Raw genomic sequence first — 22121 nt, 5'->3', positions numbered from 1 at the left:
TAGTAACCCTAACGCATCTTTTAAGGGTGAATTAAAATCATTATTGGAGAAAGCTTTAACTGATAATACAATTGATACCAATATTTATGGGTTTCTTTTTCAAGAACATCCCAGAATCCCGACTTTCTACTTTCTTCCGAAAGTACATAAGTCCAAAACTAATCCACCTGGAAGACCCATAATAAGTGGTATCGATTCCCTCACATCCAAATTGTCCCAATTTATAGACCACTCACTACAGAAATATGCCCAAGCAGCAAAGTCCTATTTAAAAGATACGAAACATCTATTACAAGAACTGGACTCGATTGAATGGTGTAAAGACTACATCTGGATAACACTAGATGTTAGCTCTTTATATTCCGTAATAGATCACAGACAAGGACTGCACGCTGTGAGGGAAAATCTTGAGGGAGACGAAACATTGGATCCCAACTTCAGGTTGTTCCTACTTGAATCAATAGAGTTTATTTTGACACATAACTTTTTTATGTTCAATGATGATTTCTTTCTGCAGATCAAGGGTACGGCTATGGGCACCAGGTTTGCCCCCAGTTATGCAAACATCTTCATGGACAGTTGGGAACGTTCATTCATTTGGACCGATAGTCCATTTGGGGCAAACCTGGTGCTCTGGCGCCGATACATTGATGATATTCTTGTAATCTGGAAAGGGTCTGATGAACAACTCGACAATTTTTTCTCTTATCTTAATAACAATACGTTGTCCCTGGTGTTTACACCAATTTTCAATCCAATTAGCATAGATTTTCTGGACCTGACAATTTTTATTGAAGATTCAGTAATAAAAACAAAAACCTTCTTTAAGCCCACAGATGTAAATAGCTTTATTCAATCAAATAGTGGACATCACCCCAAATGGCTCTCAGGAGTCCCCAAAAGTCAATTCACGAGGTTGAGACGGAACTGTACGAATGAAAAACTATACGAAGAGCAAGCAGATCTTTCGATTAAGAAGTTCGTAGAAAAGGGGTATAGAAAAGAGCAATTAAAGACAGAGGCAAAAAGAATTAAGAACACCAATAGGGGGGACCTTTTGGTCAATAGATCTAAACCACCAATCAATACAAAAAATCCTTTTGAGTATTCCTTTAACACGCAGTTCAATTCAAAGGCACTTCATATTAACAAAATCTTTAGAAAACATTGGTCTATCCTTCAGCTTGATGAATTTTTGGGACGTAAATTACCAGATATTCCCAAAGTTATGTATAGGAAAGGGAGAAACCTCTCGACACATCTCACACCTAGTTTTTTTAAATTACCCAATACAACTGGAGGTAAAAGCAGCAGAAGGGGTTTTTATACCTGTGGGCAATGTAAAGCCTGCAAATTGAGACCAAGCCACATTGAAACCTTCAAAAGTACAACCACTGGAGAAGAATTTAAAATCAAAGGGAATGTAACATGCTTATCCACTAATGTAGTATATTTACTCATGTGTGGTTGTGGGGCACAGTATGTGGGGAGAACTGGACGGAGAGCGAAAATACGCTTTTTGGAGCATTTGAACAATATATGGAAGGGAGTCCAGAACCATTCAGTCCCCACACACTGTAATCAGTGTCCCAGTTTTAGAACACATAGTTTGTCCTGGATCATCATTGAACAAGTTGTTTTGGATGCAAGGGCAGGGGACATCCTCACCAAACTGAGAGAGAGGGAGGGATTCTGGATCCATAGGCTTAAAACTTTACAACCACTAGGACTGAATGTGGATTTTGATTTGATTTGCTTTTTATAAAATTTATGTTTTTAGAATATATTTATTTTTATTTTTATTTTTATTCTTATTTTTATTTTTATTTTTATTTATTTTTCATATGTATACTTTTGGCCAAGTGGTTCCAGAATCTTTCCCTTTGCCACTATCACCTCTTTCATATATTTTCCCCTTTTTCTGCTCTTTCAATATGTTTAGTTTTTCTCACACATCCAGATACTAACAACACAATATATTCTTAATATGTAAATAAGACAAGTGTAATATATGTAAATAAGACAAGTGTAATTACAACACACAACCTTATCTGTGGTATGAATTGTTGAGTAATGTTGTATAACATTTTTGTCCAGAATGGGAGATCATAATATGCAAATGGGCAGCATCTAGGTCCTGAAAGACCAATATAAATTGTGGGAATACAAAATCCTGATCCCATTATGTCTTGGACTTAAATATACATTTGGGTTATGACAATACTTCATGTATAAAGAAATGAACTAAGATAATTGAACAACGACCGTGGATTAAAATTAACACGATGTAATTTCATTTTTTGTTTCCACCATGGGGACCTTTTCCGATGTTGATATAAAAATCAGACGAAGTGGAACGCACGTGCGTTCCAGTGACGCACGTCCGCTCAGATGGGGAGGAAGTGGACGTTTCCGGGTCTATGGAACGCACGTGCGTTCCACGAACAGGATCCAGAACTCCATATATGGAGTGAATGAACGAACTAACACCCAGCTGATCGGAATTTGAAAATTGGATTGAAATACCGGCGGGGAGACCTATAGAAGGAAGTTGAAGCCCCCAGAAAGATTGAAGCACTACTCCTGAGGAAGTCTGGTGACCCAGACGAAACGCGTAGAGACTTAAGACTTTTATTTTATTGGCATTTTATTATTTTATAAATTGTATATCTGTTTTGCCTGCCTGACCTCTTTATAAGGACGTTTTGGCCCCACACTGATGGAAGAAACGGAATTGTTTTGATGAGCCTTTTTACAACTATCATATTGTAAGTGTAACCATTAAAGCTGTGATTTAACTTTTCAACAGTGTTGCACTATGATATTTTTTATCTTTTACATGCTTAATCTACCATCCTAATTTCGAGGAATCTGGGGATATCCATCAATTTGATGAGCTTGAAACCTACAGAAATTCTGTAAGTGCGATTTAAACACAAGGGGATACCTATGTTTTAACGTTAATCCCCTATGAGCGCTTTCTTCTATTTTTCTATAGGTCTAGATATATTCTATTTTGTCTTACATCCACTGCTCACTGTCATTTAAAACTGGATATAAATGTATCCTATTTAAAAATGTAAAGAGTACAATAGAACGTGTAAAAAGTAGCTATTTAGATCTAAATAGCTACTTTTTCATATTGCAACATTGTTATAGTTTTTGCTATAACTATTGGATACATGTATATGAAATCATTTGTATGAAACGAAAATTCCACTGGTGGACATGTCTAGTAAATCATTCACAAGTTGTGGATGTGGGGCTTATTTATGGTCTTTCTCATCTTTAGACTTCCTATATGCAGCTTTTTGGAACCACTCAACTATGTATGAATGTACAGCACTCAAACAGCTCATGACAAATGAACCACCATAAGCTGAAGAAGACCAAAGGTAAGAAGATGGTAGAGGCTGCAAGAAAAAAGCTTCAGGTAAGTAAAACCTATCTTTCAATTCACCCCATGGTCCCTTGATGATGGTAGCAGTAGCAGTATGGAAACCAAGTTGCCTCTGACACTGACATTCCTCAGGGAAGGGGTTACATTTGTTTAAGTTTTTCACACTGCATTTTAGATATTCAAGAATTATTTTGCACCCTTTACTTTGCTACTTGCAAGGTTGTTATTATTATTTATAAAGTGCCAACAAATTATGCAGGTGTACTAACAGGCAAGTACTGTATTTGTAACAAGACAGGTTGGATGCACAGTAACAGAGTGTAAAGGTGCCTGCTCAAACACGTTTACATAACACATACAAAAACTAAGTACAAAAGGCCCTATTCAAGCTCCAAGATTTTTGGTAACTATGCCTGTAATTACTGAGTAGTGGAGATTTATTTCATTAAATTTCACAGGAGAATTCCAAATGAATTCAAAGTGATTTTCAAATTTTAAGGCCAAAATAGCCAAACTCGTTGTGTGTATTTTTCTCCCCTTGCCCAGCCCCTCTGTATGTCTTCCCACCCCTTTGTGATCTCTTTCAACCCCCTTCCCCTTTGTGGTCTCTTTTACCATCTATCCTCCTGGTATGCCTCCTTACCTTCCAAGTATGGACAACGGTATAGGATCTTTTGTACCCTCTCACATGTCTGACTGGAATCTATTTACTGCCCCCCGCAACCAGCTTCCTGTCAGACTGGATAGACGTGGTCCGCGTAGTAGCCATGCTACATGAAATGACAGGCAGGAGGGGGAGCGCTCTGCTGTGCGGTCCCCTCCTGGCAGTCATCTGAACTTGCAACCCGGATTTGCGCCACCTGTGCTGCGTTATGGCTGTGCCCGCCCTGCAGACTGTACATACACTGCTGCACATACTTCTCTGCAGAATGTTACAAACACGTGCTCTGCTACTCATATTGCTGCCCACACTGTTACCTGCACTGTTTACACACTCTACTAAATATGCTACTACCTACACTATTACATGAACATTAGCACACACATACTGTTAGTCACACTGTGCACACACAACTACACATACTGCTACCTACACTGTTACAAACATGCTGCTGCATACACACAAACACACACTGACACATATACACAGAAATACATACATACTTAGACATGCATTTAGACATTTACACACAGTCATAAACATACACACACTCCACACATAAACACACAATATGTGTGCATATATAGCAATGTTTATCATGTTTTTTTATATTAGCTTAGAAGAACAGTGTAATGGACCGTTTTGCACACAAGAGGTTAAAAACCGTTTAGGCAATATTCCCCTTTCAGATGCACAGGCAGCTACTGCAATCACCAATCTCCCGAACTGCAAACACACAAATTCTCCAACTCCCGAACTGGAGCCATACGAATCCTCCAACACACGAATGCTGTTAAACAGCCGAACAGGAAAAATCATGCGAACAGCTTACACTCCTGGCAGTCGCACTGTAACAGCATACAATCCAATTCCCCCCAAGAATGAGATGACACTTCGTATGAGGATCAAGCAGAACTGATTTACTGGGGCTACCTGCCCGGCTTTTATGCAGGTCTCCCACCTGGTGGACACTCCCCTAGGGGACCAGATGGAAGACTGGGATACAGGACAGACACTGACCAATTACCAAATACAGTGTAAAAACATTCCCACAATGCATTATAATCTCTCCTTTCTATCCTGGAGATAATTGGAAAGTAATCCAATTATCTCCAAGGACAGAGGCAAGACTCCATTAACCACATGGCAGACCAAGGACGGTAAAAAGACATTAAAATATACGCTTAATTTATTACATAAAATACCCACATGTAACATATCCCCAGATAGCTTAGATCTGAGCGCACATTATTACCGAATGGTGCTCAGATCACATACAGTTCAATTGCCATGGAGCCAATTGAAGACATCCGAAAGTCCTTGGTGGTCGGCCGTTCGTTAGTTTGTTCAGTATATTGAATCTACCGAACTCCCCAGGCAGAAAGGCACAAATAAGCCTTTCTGCAGGGAAAATAGTGTTTTTAAATGCCGGTCCATAGTCTAAGGCTCCTCCAATGCACAGTGGCGAGGTTGGTTCCGACATAAGCAGGAATTGTGAAGAGCCTGAGAACTGTGTGTCTACAGGCACTCATGTGATGTAAATCTAGACCTGAGTACACCCTGTGACTTATATATATATATTCAAATATGAACCCAGATTTTTTGTATGTGTCATGTAAATGCCAACACCATTAACCTGATGAATGACTACTGGAATTTTCTTCTAAAATATTGTCCCATCTTCTTTATTCAAAAAGGATCAAAATTAAATGAGACATCAATGGTCATGTTAGTGTTAAGATGGAGGGTCTTGAAACCAATGCCAATTGTAATTATTGGTAAGTCAGTTGTTTATAGACCCCATGAGCCCATAGTAAAAAAAATCTTTTTAAAATGTACAGCAAACATTTGGCAAAAAAAGCTTTGAAGAGGTGCAGCATTTTGTTAATACAGAATGTTCTTAAAGGATCACTATAGGGTCAGGAACACAAACATGTATTACTGACCCAATAATGTTAACGCCACCATCTAGCCCCCCTGGGCCCCTCATGCCTCCAGAAATACAGTAAAAATCTTACTGTATTCAAGCCTGAAGCTGTAACTCTGCATGATGTTTGCCTCAGAAAAACAAGCAGTCTGCTGACATCATCAGACGTTGTGGCCTGATCCAACCACAGTGCTTCTCCATAGGATTGGCTGAGACTGACAAAGAGGCAGATCAGGGGCAGAGCCAGCATGATTCAAACACAGCCCTGGCCAATAAGCATATCCTCATAGAGATGAATTGAATCAATGAATCTCTATGAGGAAAGTTCAGTGTCTGCATGCAGAGGGAGGAGACACTGAATGTTTGGATGCATTTTAGGCAGCCATGACCCAGGAAGGATCTCTAACAGCCATCTGAGGAGTGGCCAGTGAAGTTATCACTAGGCTGTAATGTAAACACTGCATTTTCTCTGAAAAGACAGTGCTTACTGCAAAAAGCCTGAAGGTAATGAGTCTACTCACCAGAACAAATTCAATAAGCTGTAGTTGTTCTGGTGACTATAGTGTCCCTTTAAGTAAAAGTGATGCTATCCTTCAATTTGTTTTACAAATTTACAGATTGCAGACCTCATTTTAAAGGCTCTATCCTTGAAACATACTACCTTCTTAATCAAATCTAGAAATAAAACCAGCGTAACTAGCCATAGTATTATGCCTCATTAGATATCATCTCTGGCGCCTAACCCCCTCCTCAAAAACAAACACCCCTTGACATTCATCAACAGAATTGCAACTACACCCATATAAGATAAATGTGCCAGGAACTCATTTCAAAGGTTCATAAAATTATTTATGTCAATCTTGGACTTGCTAACTTTGGCTGAATAGCCTCATTGGTTCGTCTCCAGTAGATTATGAGATTTGCAAACAAAATTATAAATTATTATCATTACGTAGTGAGTAAAGGAATGGAGATGACTTAAATCCCCAATCCCTTATATGATAAAATATTTAATAATTATGACTAAATCTATATTTATATGTCCAATACCACCCATTCCTCTCACTTTTTCAAATGCATATAATGATATTCAGCACATTGTGTTAAATTACATAAATAAGACATAATGTTCTTGTTGGTGTGTTTTTGCTAAGAGACCAACTTAAAAACTTGGTTCTTGTCATTCCTTGTAATAACTCACATGATTTGGAGAAGAGTTCCCACTGATGTGCCTTTTTTTTTAACTTCTTATAAGAGGCATCCAAAACAAGAAACGTGTTACCACCAGTAGAGATTTTGTGCTTGCGAAGAACTTATTCACATCACATCATAGTACATCCATTGATTAATAGTACATCTGTATCAAACTTTTTTTCAAAATTACACTTGGTTACTGAATATGAAGACCCTATAATGACAGTTACAGTCATTTTTGAACAGGGCAAGAGTCACAGCTTAACTTCAGGGCATAGTCAAGAGCCCATATGGACATGGTGCTGACAATTACAATGGGTCTAAATACAGAATCTAACTGACAAAAACACTGGAGGTGGTGCTGAAGGGAAACTCACAGGATGCAGCTATATGAAAATTCATACCCTATGCTAATCTCTCACTCTCATCTCTCAAGCAGGAAATTGGTGGGTGGGTAAAATAGTGGCTCACTGACATGAATCACGTAACTGCAACATGAATGCATGTTAAGCTCCAAGCTTGTCCCAAATGCATCTAATGATGCACTTGATATACACTTAAAAGGACACTGTAGGCACCCAGACCACTTCAGCTAATTGAAGTAGTCTGGATGCTGTGACCCTTTTGCACTTAGTGCTGCAATGTAAAACATTCCAGAGAAGCTGTAATGTTTACATTGCAGCTCTAAGTCTGCCCTCTGTGGCTGTCTAACAGACAGTCACTAGAGGGCTTCCAGAATCCAAACGGACTTTTGATCCGTTATCTGACACTGGATGTCCTCACGGACCTCCAGCGTCAGATTTTCCCCATAGAAAAGCATTGAATAATGCTTTGCTATGGGGAGGTCTAATGCGCACGCGGCCATTAGGTGGGGGGGAGCATGGGCGGAGCCTAACCCAGCGCTAAAGGGTCATCGGTGCTGAATCCCCACAAGAGAAGGGCACTCCAGGAGTCTATAGTGCCAGGAAAACGGGTTCTTTTCTTTAATCTGTAAAATTAGCATCCTTAAAATACCATATCACCAACCACTAGCTTAACCCCTTAAGGACCAAACTTCTGGAATAAAAGGGAATCATGACGTGTCAGACATGTCATGTGTCCTTAAGGGGTTAAAGGCCTTGAGTCTGTAGGTGCTATAATACCCATATCCAATTCACTAATTTTACTGATAACCCAATAATTTCCTAGGTGTAATATTTTACTGCAAATCTTTCATAATAGCATTGACCAAGATTACAATCCACACTTGTAACAATAACAGAGAACAACATTGCATAGTAAGGAAGTTAAGAGATGTGTGCTGGTACCTGTCAGGATCAGAATGCGGTAAACTCCTCTCACCCTCATATGTATTTAACCATTGTACAATTGGTTCTCCGATTCCAACAAACCGTCTTGTACAAATACTTTGTAACACCCAGATAATGGCTGACATTAATTTTGGGGTACGTATTTATAAACCACACTCTGTGTTCCTATCATAGTCTAAGGCCACTGACCAATCGATTGTTGACATACTTTACAGTAATATATGTCCAAAGATGACTGCTCAAGGCATCCTAAAGATATACTACATATAGAAGCAACACAATTCACTACATAAAAAGTAAAGATAATACCAAACATGCGCATAGCAATGCAAGAAACAAAGTATTTTCAGGTATAGGGATTTGGGTAAGTGTACATTTTAGCTTTTGTTCTATGTATTTGGGCTGATAAATATTCAAGCCATTGCTGCTGCCCAAAGGTAGTGTCAGCTTGAGCACAAGGCTTATTTTTTGTGTTTGTATTTGCTGTGTTACAGCGTCATGCTACAGTGCTGCCACCTGCCATAGATGTGTACAATTAAGGAAATAATAAGTGTGTTGGGGTGCATTAGAGTACCCCTTTCTGTTTCATTACATATTTTGCCATTTAGCTGAAATTATAAAGATTAATTGTTAAAAATCTGCATTGATATGGCAGGTGAGCCTACACTTTAATGACCATTAGATTGATACTGAAAATCTCCTGTTATTTAATATTGCATAGGGATATGGTATAGTGCACAGGTAACATTTCTGCTCCGAAAATAACATGAGCTCAAATATTGTGACAGGATCTATAGCCGAACATAAAGCAATTTGCATTGAAACCTAGCAGAAAAGAAGAATAATATCATAGTACATTTCATCTTACATCTAATAGAATGATCGGAATGATCCATAAAAAAACGATACCACCAGATATCAATACAAAGCCTATCCAAGACAAATGCTGCAATTAAAACATGTCCAGAGACAACCAAATAAAATACCATGAGTTACTCTGAAGAAAGAAAGCAGTTATAAATGGAAGTAATATGACCCCACTAGCAGTTCCATAGGAGAGGAGAATTTGCTTCTCAGCTCTGTAAATCACAAAGACATAAGCATAGAATCATATACTTTGACAAACATATAATGCAACCTCTACAAGAAATCTAGTGTGTTTGTGTAGTGGATGCAGTAGCTGCAGTGTCAGTGTATTGCATTGCATGTGTGTGTATAATGCAGTGTGTGCATATATAATGGATGCAGTGTGTGTGTTTGTGTATATAGTGGATGCAGAGTGCGCGTGTGTGGATGTAGTGTGTGTGTGTGTGTGTGTATGTATGAATCCGGTGGATGCGGTGTGTGTGTATAGTGCAGGGGTCAGCAACCTATGGCACGTGTGCCATGCATGGCACTCGAGGTGCCTTTGCACGGCACTCAAGACTACCAGAGCCAAACAGGGGGACTTCAGATATCTGCTAAGGCAAGGAGAGCGGTGACTGCAGGTGGTGAAGGACAATCCACAATTTATACATTGCAGCACTTGGAGGAAGTGATCTCAGATCGCTTCCTCCCATCACTTGTGAATAAGAGTCCACACTGGAATAGAACAGCCCACAGGAGCAATCACAGCTGCGCTTGACCTGTACCTGGCCATCCTGGTTATGGTAGACCTCAGAGAAACCTCCCACACTGATAAATATACACAGAGCTGCAGAAGAAGCCCACCCACCACACAATTAATGCAAACAGCCCACACACAAACACACACAGTCACTACAAACACAACACCACTGCAAATCCACATACATGCACACAACCACACAAGCAGACCCCCACATACACACAACACCAAACAAACAATGTGCCCTATCAGCCACAATTCTCCATAAAAAATCAACATTCATAGGTATAATTTTCAATACCACAAACTATTCATGAACATATACAATATTACAGCCCACATACACACAAATACAATGCAACAAAGCAATTGAGATACCCAGGCATAATACAGCAATATACACAGCTCAATTTATAAAAATAGAACCGGCACGCCAGAGGACTTCATGATCTCGTTTTGGCACAGTGCTACTAAAAAGGTCGCCTGCCCCTGGTATAGTGGATGCAGAGTGTGTGTGTGTATATAGTGGATGTAGTGCGTGTGTGTGTGTTTATAGTGGATACAGTGTGTGTGCATATCGTGGATGCAGTGTATGTATAGCGGGTGCAGATTGTGTGTGTGTGTGTGTAGTGGATGCAGTGTATGTGTGTGTGTATAGTAGATGCAGAGTGTGTTACATAGTGGATGCAGTGTGTGTGTGTATAGTGGATGCAGAGTGTGTGTGTATAGTGGATGCAGTGTGTATGTATAGTGGATGCAGTGTGTGTGTGGGTGAGTGTGTGTATAGTGGATGCAGAGTGTGTGTGTGTGTATAGTGGATGCAGAGTGTGTGTGCGTGTGTATATAGTGGAGGCAGTGTGTGTGTATATAGTACATGCAGTGTGTGTGTGTGTGTGTGGATGCAGTGTGTGCATATATAATGGATGCAGTGCGTGTATGTATAGTGGATGCGCGTGTGTGTATGTACATAGTAGATGTAGCGTGTGGATGTAGTGTGTGTGGATGCAGTGTGTGTGTGTATAAAGTGGATGTTGTGTGTGTATAGAGGATGCAGTGTGTTTGTGTGTATAGTGGATGCAGTGTGTGTGTAGAGGATGCAGTGTATAGTGGATGTAGTGTGTGTGTGTTTATAGCAGCAGCAGGTACTCTTCTATCGAGAGCCGCAAGATTGTTGCTGTGGGTTGCCACGGCAATGCACATGCATGCATTGCATGCTGCACGGAGCATTGCAATGGAAACCCATGGTAATGCTTTCGTGGCTCGTGAGAGAAGAGTACTTGCTGCTGCTGGGAATGTAAGATTACTCTCAGGGCTCCCTCTTCACTGTACACACCAGCAGGGCCAAGAACAGCACATATATATGGCGGTACTCGCTATATATATGTGCAAATAGGAGGCCCGGGCCCTGCTCCATATTTCTTAAAGGTGCAGGAGTGGAAAATTGCCGCCCCTGTCACAGTGCCTCCTGGAGCCGTGGCCCCGCACGGGCCAATGACGGGCCGGCCCTGGCTATTGCCATTTGATTGCAGTTGTGTGGGGATGTATGCACATATACACATACACTTCTATGCACACACATGCATATTGATACAGATACACCCGGGCATACACATAGATTAACATAGATTAACATATATATAAATACTATATATAATACTATATTATATATATACACACACACAATTACAAAAACACACATATGTGGCTGTTCCAGGATCTCTCACTCCTCCTTTCTCTTCCAGCACTGCTCTTTGGTAGGATATTCCCTGTACACGCCACCTCCCAGCACCAGGGCAAACAGCAGATCTGATAGAGCTAAAATTGAAAGCAGCAATGCTGAGACAAAGTTAAAACTGTAATTATTTCTTTTTTTTCCTCCACTTCTTCCATACATATGGGTTAAAATCATTACAGCAACATATAAAACAATGGGCTTGAAATACACCAAACAAACAACAGTCAACATGTTTCCTTGTTCAGAGCGTTAACTAGACTTAATTAAGGGAATATCCCCCTATCCCAACTTATATCCAAATGGGACAGCCCCGATTTTACCAATTGAAGAACATCCTGATATATCAAGTAAAACTGTTAAAAAAATAAATAAAACTGGCTCAGAGAAAATATAATAAGAAACGAATACAGAAAAGCTCATTGAAACATAAGGCTGGTGGTATATCCACTAAGCTGTTCCAAAGCACAAACTTTTTAAGTGTACTCTTACCATCATACTTTAAATATAAAATATCCATAATGATAATATAAACCATCACTCAAGGCATATTAACATTAAACACTATAACCAAGTCTGACGTGATTACATAATTGCAGACTATATACAGGTAGTTCCTGACTTTACAAACTAATTGGTTCCAAAGCGTAGTACATAAAGTGAAAGTTCATAAAGTGAGAACTAATTTCCCATAGACACAATGTAATAAACACGGGTTCCGTTCCTGACCGTCACATTTTACCATTGAAAAACTAAATTATTAAGTTAAAATACAAAATGAAAGCATAGCAAATACATGTATGTTGTAGGAATATTAAAGGCAGCATACCATATTGCAATCCTCATCCAATTATCATCAATCCTCATACTATTCAATGAAGAGACATGCTGCACTTGTTGAATGGGGAACCTCTCTTAAACCTTCATTATCAGCTTCCCTCTCTCCTTTATCACTTTTCTGTTACTCCCTTTTATTTTTACAGCTCTCAAACTTTCTTCCTTCTCCCCTTTCTCAGGCTTTTCATCCCTCCTCCTGCTCCTTACTATTGCTGCCTGCCAAAACATGGCACAATGGCAAACACACATACACATACAGCTGTGTCAGACACACACAGACAAATCAAGTCAAATCTATACTCAATAGCACACAGTGCAATAATATTACAGGATCTGTAATGTATGCCCGTGAAAGCACAAAGAGAATACAGTACAATCTAAACCTGTTTTTAGACTTCCCTTTATCTTCAGGAACTGTGTTCCCGATCCTCATCTCTCTTCTTGTCTACTCCTGACCACAAATTCTTCTTCTTCTTCTTCTCTTCTTGTTTGTGCTCCAAAGCACTCTTCTCGGTCCTGATACATGGACCACTAACACAAAATGGAGGTGAAACAAAATGGCGGCACATCCAGAAAAAAGTTCATAAAGTCGGGAGTTCATAAAGCGAGAGTTCATAAAGTGAGAAATGCCTGTATCTGGAAACGGTTACACTTTGTAACAAATCATGATGCCTATTATCATGTTATCAGGTATCCTTTTCAAGAAACACTGTAAAGTCATTCACAGTAAAATGTATCCGATCAAATGATCAGATATTTGTAATATATACTCTGCAAAAGATGACAAAACCACACCATATTCAATCTACAGGGAGCCCTGGACCAAAAATTAAAGATCCACAACATCTCTTGGCACAAAATAGCAAAGCTGTGATTATGACTAAATTGGAGACTTTTTTCAACTATCAGCTATTCCAGATTAGCAGTTGTATCGTTTTTTTTTACTTCAACTTTAAAGCGACACTCTTAGTGCTAAAATAACTGTAGCTTAATGAAGCAGTTTTAATGTATAGCTCATGCCCTTGCAGTCTCATTGCTCTATTCTCTGCCATTTAAAGTATAATAAATTTTGTTTCCATTTACACAGCCCTAGCCACACCACCCATGGCCGTGACTTACTGGTTTCATTTTCAATCAGATATTAACTTGTTTTAGAAGTATTTATCTCCTGCTCTGTAAATTGAACTTTAATAACACACAGGTGACTCCTGCAGGGTCGAGAAGGCTATTAACAGAGCAGGAGATATAAAATGCTAAATTAAACAGAATGTGCGATGAAAGAAGTTTAAACATTAGGTTAGTGTTTAGGAAGTGTTTAGGAAGGCAGTGTATGTCACATGCAGGGATGGTGTGAATAGGGCTGTATAAACAAAGTAAACAAAGCAGAGAATTGAGCAGTGAGACTGCCGGGGCATAGTCTATAAACCAAATTGCTTTATTAAGCTACAGTTATTTTGATGCCTATAGTATCCCTTTATTTTATGGAAAAATATCAGACTTTAGTCAATAACCCAACCAATCTCCCCTCTGTAAGTTCATTATTTAAAAAAAATAAAAATGAATAAAGCATGGGCAAATGCAGAACAAATATACCCAATCATATCTAAGAAACTGGCAGTATATACATTTGTTTCTAAATATATCATATGCTAGTCAATATCATATGGATACATGGCTCTTACCTTGGGGTACAGGCTTGCAAATTGCAAGGGACAGGTCCAGTGATTGGTCGATTCCTGGAATTACAGAAGGAAGTATTGACTTGTACACGCATGTCTCTGTAACACCCTTCTTTTGTGTTCATGTAACCTGTAATCATAAAATAAACATACTAAAAAAAAATTCTTCAAATAAAAATAAAAATCTAAACAATGTGTTTATAGGGTGTTCATCTTATGAATACACAATAAAGAATTTTCTGAGCTTTCACATCACTTTCTTTGCCTTACTATCGTTTTCTGTGTTATTGTTGTAGGAACTATCAGTGGCTCATTTTAGAAGTGATAAGAAGTATTCATGACAACTGCTGATACCCAGTGGCTGCAAAAGTGCAAAATATAGAAAATGCTTCTTAGATCCAGTGTACACTCATTAAGAGATAATATCTTTTCATGTGACTATAAAACACTTTCCTTAACACAAAAAGATAAAATAGGGTGCAATTAAGTACAATTGCTGTGCAAGTGTTTGCCATGGTATTCTGTTATTGTTTTTATTAAAATAACTGCAATAACTTGTTTCAAGGGGACTAACACCTGGACTGTTCCATGCCGGAGGGGGATCCATGGCAAAACTCCCATGGAAAATTACATAGTTGATGCAGAGTCTGGTTTTAATCCATAAAGGGCATAAATCACCTAACATTCCTAAATTGTTTGGAATAACATGCTTTAAAACATCAGGTATGATGTTGTATCAATCAGGTAGTGTAAGGGTTACGCCCGCTTGACAGTGACAGACCAAACTCCCCATTTAACGCACTGCAAACAACCGCAAACAGTCCATTTGCACAACCGCAAACTCCCCATTTGCACAAGGTTGGAAACCAAGCTAGCCATGTCCCGTTCCTTGTCCTCACTGATGTCATTGAAGGTCTCTTCCTCCACCCAGCCACGTACAACACCAAGGGTCCCCGAAAGGTGACAACAAGTCCCCTGGGATGCCTGCTGTGTTTGGTCTTCCACCTCCTCAAAGCCACCTTCCTCCTCTGACTCCTCTTCTTCAGACTCCTCTCTCTGCGTTGCCTCTCTCTGCATTATTATAAGGTGTGTTAAGTAGTACTATTCCTATCAGTTTAATCCCTGTTACATCCCCTATCAGGGGACGTGTATATGGCATCGATTATAGGAACCGGGAGATGGAAAAATATGCTTGGTCGGTCCTCCTTCTTCAAATTTGGGGCACTGCGCGTGCAATCTAATGTGCCACCAGATAGGAGTGGTGTGTTAAGTAGTACTATTCTTATCAGTTTAATCCCTGTTACGTGCCCTATCAGGGGACGTGTATATGGCATCGATTTTAGGAACTGGGAGATGGAAAAAGATGCTTGGTCGGTCCTCCTACTTCAAATTTGGGTCACTGCGCGTGCAATCTAATGTGCCACCAGATAGGAGTGGTGTGTTAAGTAGTACTATTCTTATCAGTTTAATCCCTGTTACGTCGACCTCATCAGGCCTTTTTTAGTCGAATGTATCGCCCACTGTCAGTCCCTTCGGGATCCATCCCTCATTCATCTTAATAAAGGTGAGGTAATCTAAACTTTTTTGACCTAGGCGACTTCTCTTCTCAGTGACAATACCTCCTGATGCACTGAAGGTCCTTTCTGACAGGACACTTGAAGCGGGGCAGGCCAGAAGTTCTATCGCAAATTGGGATAGCTCAGGCCACAGGTCATGCCTGCACACCCAGTAGTCAAGGGGTTCATCGCTCCTCAGAGTGTCGATATCTGCAGTTAAGGCGAGGTAGTCTGCTACCTGTCGGTCGAGTCGTTCTCTGAGGGTGGACCCCGAAGGGCTGTGGCGATGCGTAGGACTTAAAAAGCTCCGCATATCCTCCATCAACAACACGTCTGTAAAGCGTCCTGTCCTTGCCGGCATGGTCGTGGGAGGAGGAGGATTACTTTCACCTCTTCCCCTGTTAGATTCCCGTTGTGCTGTGATATCACCCTTATACGCTGTGTAAAGCATACTTTTTAATTTAGTTTGGAACTGCTGCATCCTTTCCGACTTGCGGTAATTCGGTAACATTTCAGGCACTTTCTGCTTATACCGGGGGTCTAGTAGCGTGGACACCCAGTACAGGTCGTTCTTCTTCAGCTTTTTTATACGAGGGTCCCTCAACAGGCAAGAAAGCATGAAAGACCCCATTTGCACAAGGTTGGATGCCGAGCTACTCATGTCCCGTTCCTCGTCCTCAGTGATCTCACTGAAGGTATGTTCTTCCCCCCAGCCACGTACAACACCACGGGTACCAGATAGGTGACAACAGGCAACCTGGGAGTGCTGGTCCGGTGTGACTCTCTGCTTTCAGGCAAGTCAACCCCAAAACGGCGTGACACTGCCGTATCCGGGATGTGGAATAGTAACTGGGAGCTGGGGGGGTGCCGTTGATGTGGAGCAAGACGCAGCAGCAGAAGAGGACTCAGCCGAGGAGGTTATGGAAGAGGATGGAGTAGGAGGAGTAGAGGAGGTGGCAGCAGGCCTGCCTGCAAGTCGTGGCGGTATCACCAACTCCTCTGCAGAGCCACGCATTCCATGCTTGGCAGCCGTCAGCAGGTTTACCCAATGCGCAGTGTAGGTGATATACCTGCCCTGAACATACTTTGCAGACCAGGTATCAGTGGTCAGATGGACCCTTGCCCCAACACTGTGTTCCAGACATGCCATTATTTCCTTTTGCACAATCGAGTACAGGTTGGGGATTGCCTTTTGTGCAAAGAAATTTCGGCCGGGTACCTTCCACTGCGGTGTCCCAATAGCTACAATTTTTTGGAACGCCTCAGACTCCACCAGCTTGTATGGTAAAAGCTGGCGGGCTAAGAGTTCAGTCAAGCCAGCTGTCAGATGCAGGGCAAGGGGGTGACTTTGTGACATTGGCTTCTTACGCTCAAACATGTCCTTGACAGACACCTGACTGTGGGCAGATGAGCAGGTACTGCTCAAGGCGAGAGATAGAGTGGTGGATGGTTGAGAGGGTGCAAGGAGGACAGCAGTGGTTGACGTGGCTGAAGATGCTGTGACACTGTGCCCTGGCAGGCACTGAAGCGTACACGTGTGATGGAAACTGACTGCTAGTATTTCACAGTCAAAAAAGTGTTGTTTGTTTTTAAATGTACACTACTGTTACACCAGATATGAGTTGCACTGGTGTGACACTGTGCCCTCGCAGGCCCTGAAACGCACACGTGTGAAGGAAACTGACTGCTATTATTTCACAGTCAAATTTCTAGTTTTTTTTTTAGTGTACACTACAGTTACACCAGATATGAGTTGCACTGGTGTGACACTGTGCCCTCGCAGGCCCTGAAACACACACGTGTGAAGGAAACTGACTGCTATTATTTCACAGTCAAATTTCTAGTTTTTTTTTTTTTTTTTTTAATGTACACTACTGTTACACCAGATATGAGTTGCACTGGTGTGACACTGTGCCCTGGCAGGCACTGAAACGCACACGTGTGAAGGAAACTGACTGCTATTATATTAGAGTCAAAAACGTTTTTTTTTTTTTTAAATGCAAGCTATTGTGACACCAGATTTGAGTGGTGGCACTGGGCAAGTGGGCACAGTATATGCTGTGAGCCTGACACACACGCTGGCAGGCAGGCAGGCAACTGCAATTAGATTACACAGAAAAAAAAAAGCAGACTGATGTTCTAGCCCTAAAAAGGGCTTTTTGGGGTGCTGTCCTTACAGCAGAGATCAGATGAGTCCTTCAGGACTGTAGTGGACACTAAATACACTAGCCTAGCTATCGATTTCCCTATTAAATCAGCAACAGCTACACTTTCCCTCATCTCACTAAGAATGCAGCTTCCGAATGAATCTAAAATGGATGCTGTCCAGGAGGTGGGAGGGTCGGTGAGGGATGGTCTGCTGCTGATTGGCTGGAATGTGTCTGCTGACTGTGAGGTACAGGGTCAAAGTTTACTCAATGATGACAAATAAGGGGCGGACCGAACATCGCATATGTTCGCCCGCCGTGGCGAACGCGAACAAGCTATGTTCGCTGGAAACTATTCGCCAGCAAACTTTTCGGGACATCTCTAGTGTATGCATGTGAATAGGGGCTGTATGAGGGTAGCACTGCAGTGTGTATTTGGGGTGGAAGGGATGTAGGGTATGTTAGGGAGGAAATGAGCTTTAGTGAGTGGATAGGGACTGTAGGGTGCGTTTGGGGGATTGATATGTTACTTTCTATGTTGGGGGTTGGGGGCTTTGGCTATATTGGGTGTTTGGGTGGAAAGCAGGCCTGTAGTATGTTGGAAGGAAATTCGTACTCTGTTGGGTTGTCATAATGTGTGGGGGGATAAGTACTGTATTGTATGTATGCAGGGGATTTGGGTTGTAGTGGATGTTAATAAGGATATTCCCAAACACATCACAAAGAGCAGTCTTTGTCGAGTAGGGCAGATAAAGGACACCCAGATGACTACCTGTTAGCTGTATGTGATCTAATGCAGTTTTACATTTATATAGCACACACTTAGGGCAAAGCACTGTGGCATCACACAGTTTGCATCCAGATTGCAAAAAGCCCCGACTACAATATTACTTGTAGTGCAAAAGGCCAACCTCCAGATCAGTTTCTCTATTAAAAGATCTCCATGGGTACCCAAATTTCCATCCGCGTGATGTGATGTCACTCTGGGACCTGTTATTGTGTCTTTTCTTTATCTTATTTACTTATAGCCTATTGATAGAACAATGTGCCTCGGTGGTCTTGTGGGATATCTATTGTCTGCTTTTAAGCTGTTCTTTTCTAAGAGCCTAATACTTTAAACTACAGGATACAGATAAGAGATCATTATTATTTTACAGATACAGTCACTGATAACCAAAGGTGGCTGAAAGCTCCCAAAATAAAACAAGTCACAATAAGCCATTCCTTAGGATTATACACGAATGTACTACAGAAAGAACAAAAATACACAAACACAAATACACAAATACACAAAAAAATATAAAATGTTTGAAGTGTACTTTCCAATAGTGATTGGCAGAGCTGGCTTTAATGAGGGGCAAATGGAGCAGCTGCCCTGGGCCCAGTTACTCCTGAGGTCCCAAAGCAGCTACCCCATTGGCCTTGTTGCTCGCAAATTTTTTTTTCCATGGGTCCCCTGCGTTCCCAGTGGGCGTTTGTCACCAGGGACCCGGTCGAGTGCTGTGGCCCTTTAACAGCACAACTGCTTTTCAGCAGTTTGGGAGGAAATGACAGCCACGAGTCACTTCCTCCCACAGAGAACAGAGAGACACGCAGGAAGGAGAAGAAAGCAAAAAGTTGGAGAACCAGACCCCCAACTCCGAACAGCCTCAGGCACCACACTAGTCTCCACGGAAGCCACCCTTCAGCAAAATGTAGGAAACTGGAGGGTGGATTAACAAATGTAAATGTTGTAGTGTGTGTTTCAGAATGTCTGCCAGTGTCTGTGTCAGTATGTCTGTGTGTGTGTCAGTATGTCTGTTAGTGTGTTAGTCAGTCTGTCTATCTATCAGTGTGTGTCAGTATGTCTGTCAGTATATAAGTCTGCATGTGTCAGTATGTCTGTCAGTGTGTGTTTCTGTCAGTGTATGTGTCTGTGTGTGTCAGTATGTATGTCAGTGTGTCTATCAGTGTATGTGTCGGTGTGCCTGTCAGTATGTCTGTCAGTGTCTGTTTGTGGCAATATGTGTCAGTATGTCTGTCCGCGTCTGTGTCTGTGTGTGTCAGTATGTATGTATGTCAATGTGTGTTGATGTACGTGTTAGTATGTCTGTCAATGTATGTGTCAGTATGTCTGTCAGTGAATGTATCTCTGTGTGTTAATATGTATGTTAGGGTATGTATCTGTGTGTGTATGTCAGCATGTCTGACAGTATATGTGTCTGTGTATCTGTATGTTGTATTTGTGTGTATCTGTATGTTGTCAGTATGTGTATCTGTTTGTGTATCTGCATGTGTGTGTCTCTGTGTCTGAGTATCTGCATGTGTGTCAGATTCTGTATCTGTTTGTCTGTATGTGTACTGGTGTGTCTGTATCTGTGTCAGTCTGTGTGTCTGTTTCTGCATGTGTGTCAGTGTGTACATCTGTGTATCTGCATGTGTTTCAGTGTCTGTGTGTGTATCTGTGTGTATGTGTATCACAGTGTATGTGTGGCAATGTGTGTGTATATGTGGATACATCTCTGCATTCAAACGCTAACTCTACACACAAATACACCCCTGAATTAAAACTGCAACACTATATATAAGCACGCTCCTGCATTTCAAATGTCAACACTACACACAAACACCCCTCTTTATTATTTATATAGTACCAAACTAATCCGCAACACTTTACAATTATAGAAAAGGGATATTTTACAACAAGTAATTGACATATAAAATATTAACAGAGACAAGAGGTGAAGAAGACCCTGCTCAAATGAGCTTACAATTAGACATGTGCAATTCGTTTAGTTCCGAATATACATTCGCCCGAAATTCGTGCAATTCGGACATTTGGATGCTTACGGATGTCCGAAGTGCCGAAGTTCAGTAGTTCGGAAGTGCCGAACCGAACCAAATGACATTGATCCGAAGTACCGAAGTTCTGAAGTGCATTGGATTTCTGAAAAGTGGCAAAACAAGAGAGAGGGAGGAAAAATTATGTGAATGAAGACAGGAAGCTTGATCAATAAGCTAATTCCTGGCACTGGGAGCTCTATAGATGTGCAAGTGGTTGTGGTGTCAGTCCTGGCACTGGGACCCCTATAGATGTGTAAGTGGTGGCTGTCCTGGCACTGGAGCCCTATAGAAATAGAAATGGTCTGGAATACGGCCAATACAATACAATAAAGAAAAAAAAGCAATTAAATTCACTTAAATTCCTCAAATTTTACACGAGATAAGCAAGTTCAGAGAATGACTAATTTTATGAGTGTAAAAGCGTAAAAAAATAGCGTATTAGTCGATTTCAGTTGAAGTGAATATTTGACTTTTTTTCACAGTTACTTTAGACTTGTGCATATCATAAATATGAGTCAATTACTTAATTTATTAACTTTTGGCAGAAAAATATATTTCCCCCCAATTTGACAGATTTATGATAAAGCACTTAATTAATCCAGATGGGAGGCATGCGAACAGAGGTAGACTTGATCCATCTAACACAAATTTTCACACTCAACGAGATGAATACATTTAACATGCTAATTTTTAAATCATTAGACAATTAAATGGTTATGTTGGAAGAAGTAATATCCTCTGTGCAATTAAAGTAATTAGATTAGATAAGGACTGGCAATTTAAATATTTTTCTCTGCATTTTAGTAACCTTGGTTTCTGCTTATGCATATCACATTCAGCTTCAGACCCCCTCCTACCATGTCCTTTAGTGTACTGGAAATTATAAATCAGAGGAAATTTAACATGGCCCTCCAGCTGTTCATGAACTAAAAGTCCCATCATTATTAATATGTAAGTGGAACAATTAGGGTGCTGAATTTGTCAACCCCTGCTGTAGAGTATGCTCTTCTACGTAGGCATTATAAATCCATTATACCATGCAATCTTACTTTGTTATACCCTAACAACACGCTTGCTTTCATTGCCTTAACTGCTTCATGATTGCAGACTTGTCAGAAAAAATATTTCTATGGGACCACAAAGAGAAGTACAACTATTTAGCTGTATTTGAACTATTATAAGATGATCCAGCAAACTTTGAGAACCTGTGGCATGCCTAAAACTTCATACATTAAAATCAACGAGTACA

At 40.7% G+C, this 22121-nt stretch overlaps 1 protein-coding gene across 1 annotated transcript in view; it reads right to left on the bottom strand.

The window, feature by feature from the left end:
- Nucleotides 1-22121, bottom strand: part of ADAMTS16 (ADAM metallopeptidase with thrombospondin type 1 motif 16) — a 214973-nt gene that overhangs the window by 59312 nt on the left and 133540 nt on the right. The window contains exon 18 of the mRNA XM_063451888.1: nt 14350-14476. Coding sequence (XP_063307958.1) covers nt 14350-14476 — 127 coding nt within the window. The remainder of the gene's footprint in view (nt 1-14349; nt 14477-22121) is intronic.

Source organism: Pelobates fuscus, chromosome 4, assembly GCF_036172605.1.
Source record: "Pelobates fuscus isolate aPelFus1 chromosome 4, aPelFus1.pri, whole genome shotgun sequence".
Classification (NCBI taxonomy): Eukaryota; Metazoa; Chordata; class Amphibia; order Anura; family Pelobatidae; genus Pelobates; species Pelobates fuscus.
This window is presented reverse-complemented; position numbering and strand designations above follow the sequence as displayed.